The sequence below is a fragment of the Podarcis cretensis genome (assembly GCF_951804945.1).
Source record: "Podarcis cretensis genome assembly, chromosome: 9".
NCBI classification, from domain to species: Eukaryota; Metazoa; Chordata; class Lepidosauria; order Squamata; family Lacertidae; genus Podarcis; species Podarcis cretensis.
Window position 1 is genome coordinate 56,616,849 of NC_137178.1, and position 18,337 is coordinate 56,635,185.

Here is an 18,337-nt window from a genome sequence, read left to right on the forward strand (position 1 = left end):
CTACAAGAACTGAAAGGGGACTACTCTGCCCCGCCCCGTACTTAACAGGCCCTGCTGCGATTGGTCAATTCCCCCCAAGCCATGGGCCAGTTTCTCTCCTCAAGACCGGAATGGAATTCTTTCGCAGCGGCGGCGTCTCTCGATTGGTTGAGGGGGAAGGCCGCATTTTGATTGGGTAGAGGCGCGCACCTTCCTGGCGGCTGGGAGGGCGTGACGCCATACCGTTCTGAGGAAGAGCGTGGGTTGCCGTCACTCATCGCCCGTCTCCCTGCCCTCTCCCCGCCCTAGGATACCCGGATGCGTTGTGCCGATGCTTCGGAATGCGGGGTTCCCGCGTGTCTTCGAGGCTGATTGCACGTCTGATTGAGATCAAGCGGGCGCCTGCGCTGCACTTCTTTCGGCGCCCGCAAAAAAATAAGTAAATCTTTGTTTAGACAAGTCTACCTAAATAGCAAAGGAAATTTTGATCTGTTGCAGCATTTTAACTTCGCACATTGTACTAAAGTAGGGCTGTGAATTTTTCTCTACTGGTCCCATCACCTCCTGGCAAATAGAAGGGGAAGAAATGGAGGCAGTGAGAGATTTTACTTTCTTGGGCTCCATGATCACTGCAGATGGTGACAGCAGCCACGAAATTAAAAGACGCCTGCTTCTTGGGAGAAGGGCAATGACAGGCCTAGACAGCATCTTGAGAAGTAGAGACATCACCTTGCCAACAAAGGTCCGTATAGTTAAAGCTATGGTTTTCCCAGTAGTGATGTATGGAAGTGAGAGCTGGACCATAAAGAAGGCTGATCGCTGAAGAATTGATGCTTTTGAATTATGGTGCTGGAGGAGACTCTTGAGAGTCCCATGGACTGCAAGAAGATCAAACCTCTCCATTCTGAAGGAAATCAGCCCTGAGTGCTCACTGGAAGGACAGATTGTGAAGCTGAGGCTCCAGTACTTTGGCGACCCTGATGTTGGGAAAGATGGAGGGCACAAGGAGAAGGGGGCGACAGAGGACGAGATGGTTGGATAGTGTTTTCGAGGTTACCAGCATGAGTCTGACCAAGCTGCGGGGGGCAGTGGAGGACAGGAGTGCCTGGCGTTCTCTGGTCCATGGGGTCACGAAGAGTCGGACACAACTAAACGACTCAACAACAACAATAACAACGGCTGTGAATTTTTCTCATACGTATTATTGCTTTATATTTTTGTACACCAGTTCGGGTTCTTTTGGGTTTTTTTTTTAATCAAGCGGTGTAATAAATAAACGATTAAATCAGTGGTGCCAGGAGTAATTATTTGCGAGCGTGCGAACCGCTCTGGGCGGAAGAGTTGGCCTTGCTGCCTTCCAATGTAACCTTTGTCCTGCTGCTTCTCCGTGTTGCATCAGAAGCAGCAAGGAGCATAAATTTAGCAGCCTTCCTTTTACCGTGAGGGGGAGCGCCCCGATGGCCAGTCTCGATGAAGACATTAACGAATTTTAGCTCTCCTGCTTGGGACAGAACAAACACACCCTTTCGCTTCTGCTGTGGGATTATACATCTTGGGCAGCCCTCTTCTGCCTCCCCACGCCACAAATCAAGAACGGATTCTGACTTCTGCTGGGACCCCAGTCCTTTGCTTTTTTGCTGTCTCCATCCCCACCCCCTATCACTCATCTTGTGCTTGATCCTTGGGAGGTTTTTAAGCAGAGGTCATTCATATTCTGCCTTTCCTCCAAGGACCAGAAGGTTGCATTCATGGTTGTCCACTTCCCCATTTGAGCCTCACAACAATTCTGAGGTAGTGATTAGCTCAAGGTCACCCAGGGAGCTTTGTGACTTGAGTGGGGATTTGAATCCTTGTTTCCTCATTTCCTAGTCCGCTTAATATATTTCCACCTTACTCCACATTCTTGAAAAGATATAGAAGTGAAGCGGTGGTGGTGTTTTCCACATGGGCTAGAAGCTTAATAGGTCTCTTGTTAACAGTCTTCTATAGTGCGTTTAAGATTAACCAGTATAGACTGCAATCCTATAAACTTAACAGGGTCAGGGAGTAAACCCCATGGAATTCAGTGGAGCTTATTTCTCAGTAGGCATATTTAGGAGTGTAGTTATGTTTCTTGTGAAGTGCAATCCCATACATGTCTGCTCAGTTAAGCCTCAAAGTGAATTCTACTTCCAACAAGAATATTTGTCAGACATAAAATTTGGAGGTGTATAATTTTCTGGACATGATGAAACAATGGTGAGGGAAGTATGTGTTAATGTTCCACAAGTTACTACAGTATTTTTCCTTGTTACAAAACAGAAATGATACAATTTGAAATACTTTTCAACCAAACAGAAGAAATCTGGCAAAGGCAGGGAAGAGGAAGAGATGATCCCTGAAACTATCAGGGATTATTTAGGTTTAAAACTAATATGTCATAACTTCAGGAGTACTGTTAACATTTAGGTAGATTGCAGCCCGGCCGTAGGTTTATTAGGGAAAATCATGGCAGCCTTGAGTAAACCTCAACTTCTCATCTGTAAAATGGGAACAACTAGCCTTTATTTTCTCAAGGGCAATAAGTGAGCAAGCAAGACCCTTAACCTTTAGGAATAGCCCTTTAATACAGTAGAGATATAACCTTACAAAGAAGGCGGCATACTTCTGTGATAGAACACGTGTTTCTGCAGGAAGAAAGGTGCTTGACTTAATCCCTGGCATTTTCCCTTTTAAAAAAGGGCTCAGTAGGAGGTAGTGTGAAAAGTCTCTTGGCTGATATGCTTGGATTCTACAAGATGGACAAATAAAGCCACCTGGTATAAAGTCATCTTCCTAACATAGGTACTTCAATCCTTTATATCTTCGCTCCATTTGTTTGGAACAATATTCGTAAAATATGCTGTTGCCCATTGGTTCTCTATTAACATGTTTGTGTGTTTGCTCTAGAGAAATAAATGCAGATTGCTGTCATGAGAAAGTAATATTAAACACCCTAAGTGACTTAGCCCTAGAACCAAGTTGTCTTGAAACTGACCAGAGGGGAAGCAACCCTTGGTTGCATCGTAAGTGGAGTCCTGGACCTGGTGTGAGATGTGTCGTTACAGGAGTCAGTGGCCACAGTGCTGTCAAATTCAACATATATATAAGTGGACATTTGCCCAGCAGGTCTGGTACAGCCACATTTGACTTCAAAAGAGGAAACTTCTCAGAAATGCAGGCATTGATTTAAAAAAGGAAGTTGACAGGGAAAGTAAGGAGGGTCAAATCTGGTGGTGCAGTGCAAAAAAGTGAGCTTTTTTTTACCGTTCTCCCATCGAGTAATTCAAAAACTGCATTCGAAAACTGGCAAAGAGGGGAGCTAATTTTTGTAATTCTGAAAGGTGAGGTGTAGGGTTTTTGCCATAAGGTAAGCCTCGGGGCTTTTTCACATCAGGAAGGGCAGGCAACCAGGAAAAGCAAAGTGCTGAAGAAAGGTTACTGGGTTGCCTGCCCTTCCAGATGTGAAAAAGCTCCCCTCTTTGCCAGTTTTTGAATGCAGTTTCTTTACTCATTACTCGATGGGAGAATGGTAAAAAGAAGTCACTTTCAGCAGTCCCATGGAAGTCCTGGTTGCCATGGGCATGATGTCAAAGTGAGACATATGAGACCCAAATGACCTGGGCACTCTGGGACACCCCAAGGTAATTTCAGAGGAGTCGATATCCGCATTAAGCCAGGCGTCCCATGACCTGTGACCTTTCTTGATTCAAGTGGAAGAGTGTTGTGGCATTTTATGAGTCTTTGTGTGCTGTGTATATAAACTTTCTTCTAATGTGCCTCCTGGCAGCCTTTTCAGACTATCCGTTCTGCTGAGCAACTGGTTAGGAAGGCTGCTCTATTTGAATAAACCATGTCCCTGCAGGACGTTGAGACTGCTCTCAAAAAAAAGGGGGGGGGGGAAAGAGGTCACTTTTTGGCACAGCACAGGCCACATTGCAACAGTATGCTAAGCTCAAAGCTCTGCATTCATGGCAATTCTTAAGCGTCTTGAAAAGTCAAGGCTTCATGTGTTAAGGCAAGGCTGCATGCACAGACTTCTGTGTGAATGTACAAAGGCTTCATGCTATATGAAGATTTCCAAACAGACATGCATGTTCACTCTGAGGAGCCATGGGCTAGGTGACACCAGGAGCAGGTCTGCGCATGTGTCAATTCAATGCATGAGCAGTGATTTTTGAATTGGGTTAGAATTAGCTGCAATTCTAATTCAACTCAGATATCTAGGGTCACCATTTTACAACCACCAAAGAATTATTTAGATTTCATTCACAAAAGCACAACATTAAAAAAAAAACACCCCACTGAACAAAGCAGTAATATATATACATTAAAGAGTTATATATATATAACACTACCATACATTAAAATACTCTACCAAAATAAGTCCACATGATAATTTTTCAATGTTTTGAGTCTTCTTTGAAGGCTTACATTCAGTAAAAACATTCACTCAGATTACAGTTAAGTATTCACAACGAAAACATAGTGAGGAAAATTAGCAAAATAAATCATAGCTCTCAGGATGGTTATCAGCCTAATTTCCCCTGTCAAATCCCTTTGACACACAATGAAATCACAATAAGACAGTATATATATATTCAGGTTTGAATTCATTAAGGCTCAAGGTATTAGAGAATTTTGGTTTAGTACTTCCCTGAGTCTCCCAGTCTCAGCAACATATTGTATAAAAATAATATTCAGTCTCTTTGGAAGCAAGTTATTACACATGAATTTAGTTACATAAGCAAAAATACAGGCACTTACTTCATTCTTAAACAGAACTCAAACAGCTAGATAAAAATTTCTAGGGAAGCATGGAATTCAGAATTCTATGAATTCAGAATTTGTCATGTACAGTCATACCTCATGTTACGTTTGCTTCAGGTTGCATGTTCTCAGGCTGCGACCCAGAAAGGGTTACTTCTGGGTTTTGCCGCATGTGCAGACGCGCTCATGTTGCGAACGGGCCTCCGGAACGGATCCCGTTCACAACCAGAGGTACCACTGTATATAAAACCAAATTTCACATTCCCCCCCCCCCCCGCCCGCCCTGGTTGAATCCTGTTCAAAAAATTGAAATGACTTAATGGCTCGCAGTTTCTTTCAGAATGTCATTTGTAATAAACCAAGGCTGTGAATAAAAGCCTGAGAAGAGATCAAGTTTCTTGGCAGGATTAGGCCAGCTAAGAAATCAAGAAACTTTGCCACCCCAAGTTACAGCTCTAATGTTTATCATACTGCATAATTTTTGCATTTTATTTCAAGTTCTTGAACAGTCCTCACTATCCCAAATAAAGATTTAACTAAAATGAGTGGTTTGATAACTTCCTTGGTAGCAATTTACGGCACACCTTTGGGTGTGATACATCTTGTCAGTTCCAACTTTAATTCAGTGGTAACTGTATTCTGGAAATTCACCATTCTAGCTCTACAGGGTATTTTCCAACAAGGCATGCTATGCAATGGCCAATTTTCCCTGCCCGAAACTTGTTGGATTTAAGGTTGTTTTCATTATCTTGTTTCGCCTTGATGCTTTCTTGCACAGATGATACCAATCCTTCTACCGAAAGATAAACAACACTGTCAGCTCCTAGGAGGAGAAAAAAAGACAAAAAATATTTTTTAAAAAATGCTGCACCATTGTGCATACCCTAAAGATGAAGAAGGTGGTACCCAATAGTGAGGTCCTCTAGCGGATGGAAATCTGTCAGCAGAATAGGAAAGGAGGCAATTTTTGGTGATCTTTCTGAAGCACCCTATACCCTCCCTAAATCTGCTCCAGAGGATCTTCCAATCCCTACTGCAGCTTTAGAAAGGGTGAGGCATAGCTGACAATTGTCTCTCTCCCTGTTTCACAGGTAGATTCGCTTCTGCCAGAGGGTAGTCACCACCCAAGCTGTTGACAATGATAGAAAATATAATGTTTTACCTATGTAGTTGGCTAGGTCATGAAATTCGGGCTTATTGGCAATGAGTTCTTCTTTTGTTGGAATGTTTATTCCCATGTAACAAGGAAATCTTATTGGAGGCGAAGCTACACGAACGTGCACCTAGGGAGGAAGGGGTGGAATGCTATTATGATATTGACACTGTTTCAATTATGCCATTCATTCGTATTATTACCATTATTTATGTAATTTCTATACTGCCCTTCATCCGAAGATCACATGGTGATTAACAATATAAAAACACAAAATGCATATCTTAATAACCAACAAAAACAATACCCACTTCACCACCCACAATTCCAACAGGCAGCACCAGCAAAATTCAAAGTCACTACAAGGAGGAGTGAGGTCTGATTGGTTAGCAACAGAGCCAATGAATTTGGCTTTGCTCTTAGGAGAAGAGCAGAGTACTACCTGCACCTCAATCAAGACACTTGAGAGACTATTATAAAGCTGAAACTGCACCAGTCTTGTCCCTCAGTCAGGCCTTCCTCAAAAACCGACAGCAATACTTTCTTACCTCTTTAGCACCGGATTCCCTCAGTAGTTTAATTATGGGTGAAATGGTGTTGCCTCGAACAATAGAATCGTCAATAAGGACAACACGCTTCCCTCTGAAGTTGTCTGACAGGACTCCAAATTTTTTGGCCACTCCGAGCTGCCTTAGCCTCATGTTTGGCTGAATAAAAGTTCTTCCTACATATCTGTTTTTGCATAGTACTTCAATGTATGGTAGTCCACACTAGAAAAAAGAGAGAATGTAAAAGTCAAAGTACCATAGAAAGTGAAGTGGCTAAGATCAATTCTCCATCAACATTCCTTTTCTTTTCTACACACAAAAGAGTTGACTAAGTGGGAACAGTTCAGCTACAACAGCCAAAGAAACTTATGCGATCTCTTGGAGAAAACGTGAACTTCACTGGTGTCTGGGGAATTTCTTTGGAAAATGGTAAAAAGCTAGTAATTCACACAGGGTTGGCGGTGAGGGGGTGCAGTAATATTTTTCTCTGACTGTTGAATTTTATTTGCATGTGTATTTATAGTCTATGTTAATGCTGTGTTGTTGTTTTTAAAAGTAATTCATTAGTTTGATGTATTATCTTTTTCTTGTAAGCTAGCTTGAACTGCACTCAGGAAGGCAAGATTTAAACTTTTAGTGCTACAAGATAAACATCTGCGTTAAAATGTTTGGTGTACAAGTTGGTATTATGTCAATTAAAATTTTTAATAAAAAAAAACACGTATTCCTACAACAAAAATATGAGATTTCAGATTAAAGGGAAGAATCAGGCACATTACCTTTTGAGCATATCCAAGGGCTGCTGGTGTTGCAGATTCTGGGACTGTGCTAACCAAATCAGCTTCCACCGGGGCTTCAATCGCAAGCTGTTGGCCGCATCTCCTCCGTACAGAATAGACCATTTGACCTGTGGAGAATGAGAAAAAATTGAATTAGTTCTGTACAGGTTTGATTCCAGCATCTTCAACTGATTTTTTTCCCTGCTGCTTTTAAAAATCCAAGGCAAGAGTAAAGGTTTAAACCCAGTGTCATGGACTGGTTGGATGGAGAGGAATGATAAGAGGAGCCAGCAGGGAAGAAGGCTCAGAGCCCAGGAAGGGGTAGTGGGGTGATAATGAGTGGTCAGAGGGAGAAGACTGGGAGGAAGTATCAGAAGCTGGAGAAGTAACAGGGCTTGGCGGAGGGGGAGTCTGTGGCAGAGGGAAAACCAGAATCAGAGGCAGAAGCTGAGGCAGAAGAGGAGGGAGGCCAAAAGACAGAGATGAGTCTGGCTAGTGAAGAGGCATGGGTGTCTCCCCCTCCTGCTGTGACAGGCTCCCCTCCCCCCGGTCTCCCAGAACCAGGAGAGGCACAAAGAGGGCAGAGGAGAAGCTAGCTTAATGCGGCGCAGTCTCAGATTGCTTGGGAAAAACCTTTGAGACTTTGGCAGCTGTGGGGAGGCAGTGACTTTCTGTCTCAACAACTGCTTCATGGAGGCCAGACCCGTTGCTGTGCTCAATAGGCCTGACACTCCTGCGCAGATCCTGTTTTTGCTAATAGTTAACTCTGACTTAGGGACGCAGGTGGCGCTGTGGGTTAAACCACAGAGCCAGGGACTTGCCGATCAGGTCGGTGGTTCAAATCCCCGCGACGGAGTGAGCTCCCGTTGCTCGGTCCCTGCTCCTGGCCAACCTAGCAGTTCGAAAGCACCTCAAAGTGCAAGTAGATAAATAGGTACCGCTCCGGCGGGAAGGTAAACGGCGTTTCCGTGTGCTGCTCTGGTTTGCCAGAAGCAGCTTAGTCATGCTGGCCACATAACCCGGAAACTGTACGCCGGCTTCCTCAGCCAATAAAGCGAGATGAGCGCCGCAACCCCAGAGTCAGTCACGACTGGACCTAATGGTCAGGGGTCCCTTTACCTTTACCCAAGGCCCACCTTGATTTACTGCTGGCTCACAGCTGTTACCCAATCTCTTCAGCATTTGCTCTGTTAACAAGGACTATTTCTTTCCTTTTACTGAAATGATTTTTTAAATAATACAAATAAAGCAACATTCAAATAAAAAGTAGGAAGATGTGTGTGACCATATATATTGCAAAGGGTAATACACTGCACTCATTATGATGCTCTGCAATCTAACCAAATAGTCTCCTCTGTTTTATCTTTTTAAAAAATGTATCGTGCAAATGGGCAACCAGGCCATTGGTCCAAAAAATCATTTTCAACCCAGCTACCCACCCACAAAGTACCACAGTACAGCTTCTGGTACTACACTGAAAAAAAACCTGTGTTATTACGAGTTGAGCTAGCAGAAAATCATGAAGATTATTTTGCTGTCCCTGTATAGAATCTGTATGGAAAGCTCTCAGCTCTTCAAGTAACCTTACTCTGCTCCCTATAGATGCTGAAGACCTTACTGGATTTCACAATACAATTAAACATAGCCATAAAATCAATCTTGTGAGACTTTGCTAATGTACCCTCAATTGCTGAAAAAAATTGTCCAAAGCTTTTGTGGATCTTGATTCAAATACGTGGGTATAATTTTTATCAATCTAAAAGAAAGACTGATAAACCAAATTCCATAGCTTGCCTTCAAAGATGCTGTCAGGCCTCGCAAAATACACATATTCAAAAATGCAGAATGCTGATGGATCTCCGGCAGGTCTTGGCACAACATCCAATGTCTGGACATCATATCTGGATATCTTCACAATCTCTCCAGGCATTACCTCACGGTAATACCTGGAAAATAAAGTTAGATATTGTAAATCTTCATAAAACTGATCTTTAAAAACATTGCAATTGTAAGAGCATTAGTTATTATAGACACTGTGCCTTTGGGTTGGAAAAGCCTGGAGGCATGTGCATTCCTTGGAGGCTAACAAAATCACAATAATATTGTGCGTTCAACAATTTCGCAGACATATTAAATAAGTTCAGAATGTGATCTAGAACCAAGATTTTGGGAAATCTCATTTTGTCCTTTTGTAGCTGTGAAGATAATGTTTTCAAGCAGTACTACCTGAAATCTCAGTTGCAGGAAAATGATTGACACTGTCCATTTGAGCTTAATTGGGCTTACTCTGGAGTATATGTGCATAAGATTACACTTTATGAGATTTCTAGAGGTTAGAGGCAGGCCTTTAGTATCCTTCAGTATCTCCTTATCTAGGAGATATTGACTAGGAAAACTAGAACAAATGTGATCAATCTGAAAAATGTATACAGAACACCAAAGTCAGCTTTGTTGGTGAAATTTTTTAATTTTAATTACTCCAGATTGTAGCGATATGTAACTATAACTAACATTTACTGTGATTTAGAGAAATAAACCATCATAATACTCCAAATGTTGATCTCACAGAGTAAAAAAAAATTCCTGAGTTTCACAAAATAGTTTTGTTAACCAAGCAAAAGTTGAATATTAAAAGTTGACTAATACACAAGCAAACTGAAAGGCATTGGTTTGGGTCACATGCAGTGCCAAATCATTGTTTGATGTTGTTTGAATGCACACAGTGTGATCCCTGCTCTCCCTTACTTTGTGTTGCAGCCAACCACTAACCTATGAGGGTTTTCTTGCTGCCGTCCAACCAGGTTTGCAGATCACAATGTGAAACTGATTTGGAAGATAAATGCAACCCACAGTTGGGTGTCTGGTTGTAAAGCTTGTTAAAAACCAGGAAATAACTAAATTCAGCTGACATGAGAGAGAAGGAGGGAGCTGGCGACAGCAAGGCTCAGTTATGCAACACGACTTATGTTTAGTGTCATATGTGAACTGACTGAAGGTGTCAAAATGTCTTTGGAAAATAGTGGCATTATTAAATCAGTTTTTATCTTCTTTGATAATCTATTTATAGCTGCCACCTTCATGCTTGCCTGATGGCAGACTTGTCAAGTATATTGTCAGTTCCTATTAGACTAATAGTTCATAATGGAATTAAACATGTCTGCCATTTTCTAAAATCTGGCAACAAACAGGTGCCTTAACAGGGAAATTCCAGGTATCCACAGGCTTCTTTTGTGAAATATTGGTTTCCCCCTTTTCCTATTCCCACTGTTGTAATGTGTCACTTATTGTGTGTTATGTCATGGTGCCGTGCATTTTTCTGCATCCATTCCACCTGTAGGCTAGTGGAGGCAGAGAAACATGCAACTTGAGAAGTCATTTTGGAAGTGTTGTTACTTATTATAAAGGATCAAGGGAAGAATTCAAGTCAGGAATGCAGTGTTTACCAGCAATCCCATGTTTCCTGTAATGTGCAGTTTCTCCCCAAATGGAAAAGATACCTAGTGAAATCTAAATGGCCTTTACCTTTTCTCACAAACTGCCGGTCATTATTCTGCACGTCATTAACAAAAGATTTTTTTGTCATTTTCTCTCCCCAAATTCTAAAGACACATTTTGTTGCTACCCTTAGAAGTCTGGGGAGCAAGAGAGAGAGAGATTCCATGGCTCTCTGAACACAAAAATATGATGAGTGCTTTCTTTAATGCAACTTACTTATACAAAAGCATGAAAACGAAAAGTAAATAATTAACTGGCTAATAGTTGGTTGTCAAAGATCACTTGTCAGTGTTCTGTCTTCTAATTATGGATGGTGTACAATTCAGCTCCCTTCAAAGCAATGGGTCATTGACTTCAATGGAAGTTTAATTTTCAGACCAACAATATATTTTCTTCAAGTTGCTATAGTACAAAATAGCAGAAATAATCTGGTTTGACTTCATGTGTAAGGAAACACAGAATCACAGAACTGTAGAGTTGGAAGGGACCATGAGGGTCATCTAGTCCAACCCCCGACTCTGAGATTAAGAGTCTCATGCTCTACCAACTGAGTTATACATAACAAACGAACTTACTCTGCTCCGATAGATAAAAAGCTACACGATTCTGAAGAAACTACCCATCCTTCAGTTTCGGCATTGGTTTTCCCTGTAACAGAGTTTAAAACAGTAATAACAGCATTTAAAAAAACATTCTAATTGATTTTTTGTCAAAGGAAAAGTAATAGAGAGTTGCAGAAGAAAGTAACAACAGTAGAACAGTGTACCAACTTAACTCTGTTACTAGGTCTTTAAAAATCTGTTGCAAATGCTCATTACCTTTCTCAAATGACAACGGTCAAATAGAATACTGTGGATAATTTATCAATGTAGCATCTGAAAGTATTACTCCAGTGGTGGCATTGCTTGTAAAACATCTTATCTGACTGATGGCCAACCACCAGTGATATGACCGTGAAACTCAAGTCATGCATTCAACAGTAATTCTGTTTGTTGTAAACTGTACTGGTGTTTGCTACAGCACATATATATATTGTGAAGGGCAGAAATGCAGCCATAAATAGGCAGTGGGCCTGTCTGTGAAAGCATGACAATCAGCACATGTCAACTGTCTGTTTAGGAATTAATATTTCCTTCACATTTTTCATGTGTTGCATCCTGCAACACAGGATGTAACCGCAGCAAACACAACTGCTATGTAAAGTGTGACATTGCTCCAACATAATAACACAAGTTAATGGCTGATCTAACTACCAAAAGATGTCCCAAAAATTCAGTCTAGACTGAGCTGCTTAGAATTAATCTTTACAGTGTTTCTGAAGAAGTACCTATGAAACTAGACACACATTCTTGTTGTATTTATTGGTTGCCTATATGTTCCTAATATCTCAGGTGTTATGGATGAATAACATTATTACCCAGAATTTAATATTTTATTTCAAGTGTATACTATATAAAAATTCATGATGCAATCACAAGCGAACTGAGCCAAAAACTTAAGCAGAAGAAATAAAATTATTTCCTCTATTCTACCATTTACTTTTTGAAATATGGCAACCCTAGTAATTTGATATAATAGCAACTTGTATTAGTCTTTTATCACTGTTACTTAAGACTGCATTCATTATAACTAGAACCCTATTTTCTCCTGAGTTATGTATTTTTTCCACTTTGTGTTTCCTCTTTTCATGTAGGATTACTGTTCTTCCACTAAATCCAATGTTTATATATGTAGTTGAACATTAAAAGCATAAAGAGTACAAGTGGTAAGTGTTTCAAAATGAACAGTGATGCAGTTAACTCAAAGCATAGCTCACATATAACATATCAAATATGATGATAGTGATATATTTATTTATACCCCACCTTTTCCCCTAACAGGAACTCAGTGAAGCTTAGAGATTTAAACAACCACCATCACCACCCCAAAATTACCCCAGCCACTCTGGGCGGCTCCCAACAAATTAAAACACAATATGAAGTCTTACCTTTTCCACTAATATCACCTACTGGAACAAGGCGGCCAATACAGAGTGGACGGTTCCCATAGGGATCACGAACAGCGTAGATAATATCTTTATGCATCATCAGAAGCGAGTATGAAGTGGGTGTTTCATTCATCAGATTTTTTATCCTGGAACATGAGAGCTCTTTTAATATACAGTGGTTACAAACACCTCGGGTTACAAACACCTCGGGTTACAAACACTTTGGGTTACAGACTCCGCTAACCCGGAAGTAGTACCTCTGGTTAAGAACTTTGCCCCAATATGAGAAAAGAAATCGCGCGCTGGCGGTGCGGCGGCAGCGGGAGGCCCCATTAGCTAAAGTGGTACCTCAGGTTAAGAACCGTTTCAGGTTAAGAATGGACCTCCGGAACGAATTAAGTTCGTAACCAGTGATACCACTGTACTTCTTTGGCTTAGTGCTGCTTATTTCACTTATTTCCCTCCAAACCAATTGCTTTACCTTGCTACCCAATCTGGGGTGTCATCATTCTCCAAAGGGGGTGTGAATGCCAGCAGCTGAGTGATCAATTCGCTGTCAGAACTGGTAGACAGTCCCACTCCATGGCGCATTAGCTATTAAACAAAGGACAAAATGCAGCATTAATCAAGTATATGCAACTCTCATCTGTAGAAGAAACACGCATGAGTACATGCATAACTATACCAATGGTCTAGAAAACAGAAGTGATGCAGGCCAATTTCTGCTCTCTAAAATCAAAAGAAGTGGTATCCAAAGGGGAAGGGCACAAAGAAGACATCTACACCACACATTTGAACTGGTTAAACTGTTATTCCTTCTTCTGAGGTAATACTAGGAATAGTAGTTCTGGGAAAGAAAATGTCAGAGAGGGAGAACCACACATCTGACAACAGGATTCTTCTGAGCACTATGATTTTTTTGCAGGAAGTTGTCATTACTTAAAAGTTTGAGCCTAATAGAGCAATCCTATACATTCAGAGGAGGAATCATGGCAGAAGGAGCTGTTTGCATCTTTGGCAAGGGAAGGAAGACTGAGCTACTAAATTAAGTGTAGGGATCAGCTCTTCAGTGAGATGGGTACTTTAACTAAATTTGGGATATAATATAGATAAGAGAAAGAGATGATGGGCGGTAGGTGTACATTTATTTTTGCATGTCACTTTGGTATCCCAGCTTCCTCTTCGTATTTCCAGGATTTAAACTGTGAATGCTGTAAAGAACCCTTGGAATATAAAATGGTATAAAATCATAACCCTGTTTCATTCCGTATTCAGTAGTGAAAAATAAGCCAGTCCTTGGGTCATGGGAGCATATTCACCCAGTGCTTTTCAAGCTGCACTGGCTCCCGGTAGAGTACAGGGTCAGATTTAAGGTGCTGCTTTTGACCTTTAAAGCCCTTCACGGCCTAGGACCCTCGTACCTACGGGACCGCCTCTCCTGGTATACCCCACGGAGAGCCTCAAGGTCCGTAAATAGCAACACCCTAGTGGTCCCAGGCCCTAAGGAAGTTAGATTGGCTTCAACCAGAGCCAGGGCCTTTTCAACTCTGGCTCCGGTCTGGTGGAACGCTCTGCCTCATGAGACCAGGGCCCTGCAGGATCTGATTTCTTTCCGCAGGGCCTGTAAAACAGAGTTGTTCCACCTGGCCTTTGGCTTGGAGCCAATTTGATTCCCTCCCTCCCTCTCTTTCTTTTTTCTTTTCCTTCTCCTCCTGCGATGAGGCTACATTTTAATATTTTAATGTTTCAATATTTTAATGCTGTATTTTAATTTTGTTTTTAAGTTGTAATCATTCAATTTGTTTTTATTATTGCTTGTAAGCCGCTCTGAGCCCGGCCTTGGCTGGGGAGGGCAGGGTATAAATAAAAATTATTATTATTATTATTATTCCTTCGTAATCATGAGCAAGTCGTGGAAGGGGGGGAAAGTACCTCTCAAAACACTGCTGTAAACTATTATGCTTATATACCACAAATTGTGCATATGGTAGTGGATGAACTACAAGAGGATAAGAAATCAACTGAGGTGCAAATAAAAGACAACTAAGGATCTGGTACATTGCAGAAGGGGAAAGATGGGTGTTCAAAATTAGCAATGTGGCTTTGTGGCACTTGCCCTGGGATCTGTGAATGATCTCAATATCACGAAAACAGTTGTTCACATTTATGCTTATCATACTAATGATTTTGACTATTTTCCTACTGTCAAATATAACAAACACCTGGTTATGTGCCACTTATAAATGCAAATTTACTATTATGTTCTGCTTCTTCATGCTTAGAATCCTGGGCCAGCCTCCTCCAACCTGGTGCCCTCCAGATGTTGTGGGACTACATGTCCCATCTTCAGGGCTTCCCAAGACCTTTTGGTGCCCCCCCATCCCAGCTAGGGAAGAAGGGGTGAGTGAAGATCTACATCAGGAACAAGGGGGGAATAAAGATCTACATCGGAATCTGCTGCCCTGTGGATCCTGCCCACTGAGGCAGTCACCTCACCTTGCCTCATGAGTGGGCCGGCCCTGCCCATCTTTTTAAATCAATGGCCTTGAGAGCTGTAGACCACAAGAACTACAGGTTGGGAAATTTGTACCTTTCTTCTCAGTCGTGCAGCATTTGTCAGCTCCCCATTGTGAGCTACAGCAATCTTCCCATGCAGAGTTTCCACAACAAATGGTTGACAGTTATCCAAGACAGAGACTCCGGAGGTAGAGTATCTTGTGTGGCCAATTCCAAGATTTGAAATGTACAGCTTCTTCAGACTGTCTTCGCTGAACACATGATTAACCAGACCCATCCCCTGTAAAACAAGAATGGGAAATGATTACATGCTCTTAAAAGCAGTTTCCAATACTGCCCAGAATATTTTAGAAAGCTAAAATTAATCTACATGTGCACGCAAACACAAACAAGTTCCTGTCCCCAAACTTCCAGATTGAAGATGACTCGAAAACTTAAAACTGGCACAAAATGCAGCAGCCGGATTGCTGGCTGAGTTTCCCTTCACATTTCGTATAAGCCCTGTTTGAAAACAGCTGCATGGATTGCCGGTTCTTTCCCTGGCCCAATTCGAGGTGCTCATGTTCTTGTTTAAAGCCCTAAAAAGATTCAGGCCCCAAATGTCTGAAAGACCACCCCCTTTCCTACAGAACCTCTGGGATGCTAAGATCATAGGAGGTTACCCTCTTAGTTGTTCCACCACCCTCAGAAGCTTAGGGTGTGGCAGTCGAGGAAAACACATTTTCCATGGCAGCCCCTAAGTTGTGGAACTCCCTTTCCACAGAGGTGCATCTAGCACAATACTGGGACACAGGTGGCGCTGTGCCACTGAGCCTCTTGGGCTTGCTGATTGGAAGATTTTTAAGGCAGGGACAAAAGGTGAAGCTTTTTAAGGCAGGGACAAAGTAGAACTGAGAAAGTTGGCTACCCTACTTTATAGTTTCTACTTCTGAAAGCCACACCTTCTCTTAACTATATAAACAGTAAACAAGCTTCCCAGTTTACCTTGTGTAGTTTGAATGAATGGGCTGACTCGCCATCACTTGTCACAATCCCAGCACTCTCTTGGCCTCTAGGAGAAAAGCAAAAGCAGATGATGGTACCAAAATGGCATTTATATATTCACATTACCCAAGTGTGGATTCCTATGTAGCAAAAACAGCACCATTCATACACAATATGGAAGTATCAAAATGCCTAGACAACATATTTGTATGCAAACAGATAACCATAAAGGGGGGGGGGAATCCTACGGGAAGAGAAACCCCATCCTCCTGAATTTCACCTTCCCTCATCAACCACCAAATCCAGGTACAAGGCTCTGGTTCCAGAAAGGAAGTACAATATGGGGGTGGAGACACAAAGAAACACAAAATCTTACAAACAAGTTCAGTGTGATAGCGGATACGTAATATGCTTTTGTTTTGTCTTTAATTTGTATTTGTTTCTGCAGACACCAATACACTTTCTTGTCTATATTGCACTGCACTGTATTGTGCTTTTCTAAGGATGAAGAAGTGTGGCATTTCTAAAAAGGAATTGCAGGGCTGTGAACATAGGCGTAGCCAGGAGTTTTGTTAGGCAGGGTAGGCCTTTTGTTGGGGGGGGCAGAACCTCAGTTAGCTATGTATTTTTGTTGATTTTTATTGCTGGGGGGACAGCTGCCCCCCCTTTGGCTATGCCCATGGCTATGAAGGTTTTACTTCCCAAGGTGTACCCACATTTTTAGTCCTAGTCTTCCCTTCTGGGAAGGTTCTGCAGGATTTTGAGACAACCGGAACACCCTGCCAAACCTGTTTGCCAGATGTGAGAGCGGAACGTACCATAGGCAGTGGTCCCTCTTTTTAGACAGCCCTTGGGCTCTTCAAAAAAGTAAAATAAAAATATTTTCTCTCCAGACTGTAGCTCAGCAATGGGGAACCTGTGGCCCTCCAGATGTCACACAACTATACGTCTGAAAATTTCCCAGACATATCTGGAATGCTGCAGTCGGCAGTGGTGTCTGGGCAGAAAATCTGCAAAATGTCCAGTAAAATCTGTACACATGGCAGCCCATGTTGGCAATGTCATTCTTTGCTGATTATCCGTAAAATTTCTGTCGGATTTTCACTGTTTGGAATATGGCAACCCTAGACTATAGCTCCTATCATCCCTTGCCACTGGTCACACTGGCTGCAGCCGGTGGAAACTGGAGCCCAGCCAATATCGGGACTCGATTTTCCCCACCCCTGTTGTAGCTCAGTCAGTTGGTCATTTACAGAGGCCATAAAGGTTGCCAAATCCACCAAACATTGAAAGCACCTAGCTTCCACAAAAGGATTGTGGGAACCAAGCAGAGGGCCTTCTTGGGAGTGGCACCCGCCCTGTGGAATGCCCTCAGACCAGATGTCAAGGAAACAAACAACTACCTGTACCTTACTTTTAGAAGACATCTGAAGGCAGCCCTGTTTAGGGAAGTTTTTAATGTTTGGTGTTTTGTTGTGTTTTTAATATCCTGTTGGAAGCTGCCCGGAGTGGCTGGGGAGGCCCGGCCAGATGGGCAGGGTATAAGTAATAAATAATAATAATAATAATAATAATAATAATAATAATAATAATAGTTGTTGTTGTTGTTGTTACCTGCATTCATTGGCTTTTTCACTGTCTGACAACAAGGCATCCCCTTCATTACCAGTGGTGACTCAAGATGTTTTGCTCCCTGTAACACTGTCCAAACCCCCCATCCCAGGTAGGGACACCATGTTAAATATTGCAAGAAAGCCATTTAGGCAACAATTCCTGTCTTCATCTATCACCCCACTCTTCAAGGTATAGCCTGAAGCAGGTCACTCTCTTGCTAGACTTATGTACAACCCAACAGGAAATGCTTTCACCCATCACAAACCCACAGGGCCAGGTTTGCGAAAGCACAAAGAATCTTAAGGGGGGATGGAATCCTAAGGCAGTGAGCTGTTCCCCTATACAGGGTGCCAAGCGAAAGGGGAGCAAGATTGAGACAATTCATAATTGAGAAGATCCATTTTGGGGCGCCAAATTTTGGCCTTGCTCAGGGTGCCAGATTATCAGAGATTACCAAAGTGTGTCCCTAGAAACCTTTGTGCATTTGCAAGAA

The 18,337-nt window shown here is 42.1% G+C and overlaps 1 protein-coding gene across 1 annotated transcript in view; it reads right to left on the minus strand.

Moving 5' to 3' along the window:
- Positions 1-2,501: 2,501 nt before the first annotated feature.
- The window catches only part of PPAT (phosphoribosyl pyrophosphate amidotransferase), a 46,674-nt gene continuing 30,838 nt past the window's right edge, over positions 2,502-18,337 (minus strand). The window contains exons 2-11 of the mRNA XM_079989758.1: positions 16,231-16,297; positions 15,320-15,526; positions 13,211-13,323; positions 12,730-12,875; positions 11,318-11,390; positions 9,042-9,193; positions 7,248-7,375; positions 6,469-6,690; positions 5,930-6,050; positions 2,502-5,590 (exon numbers count right to left, since the gene is read on the minus strand). Of these exons, the coding sequence (XP_079845884.1) occupies positions 5,415-5,590; positions 5,930-6,050; positions 6,469-6,690; positions 7,248-7,375; positions 9,042-9,193; positions 11,318-11,390; positions 12,730-12,875; positions 13,211-13,323; positions 15,320-15,526; positions 16,231-16,297 (1,405 nt within the window). The 3' untranslated portion in view covers positions 2,502-5,414. The remainder of the gene's footprint in view (positions 5,591-5,929; positions 6,051-6,468; positions 6,691-7,247; positions 7,376-9,041; positions 9,194-11,317; positions 11,391-12,729; positions 12,876-13,210; positions 13,324-15,319; positions 15,527-16,230; positions 16,298-18,337) is intronic.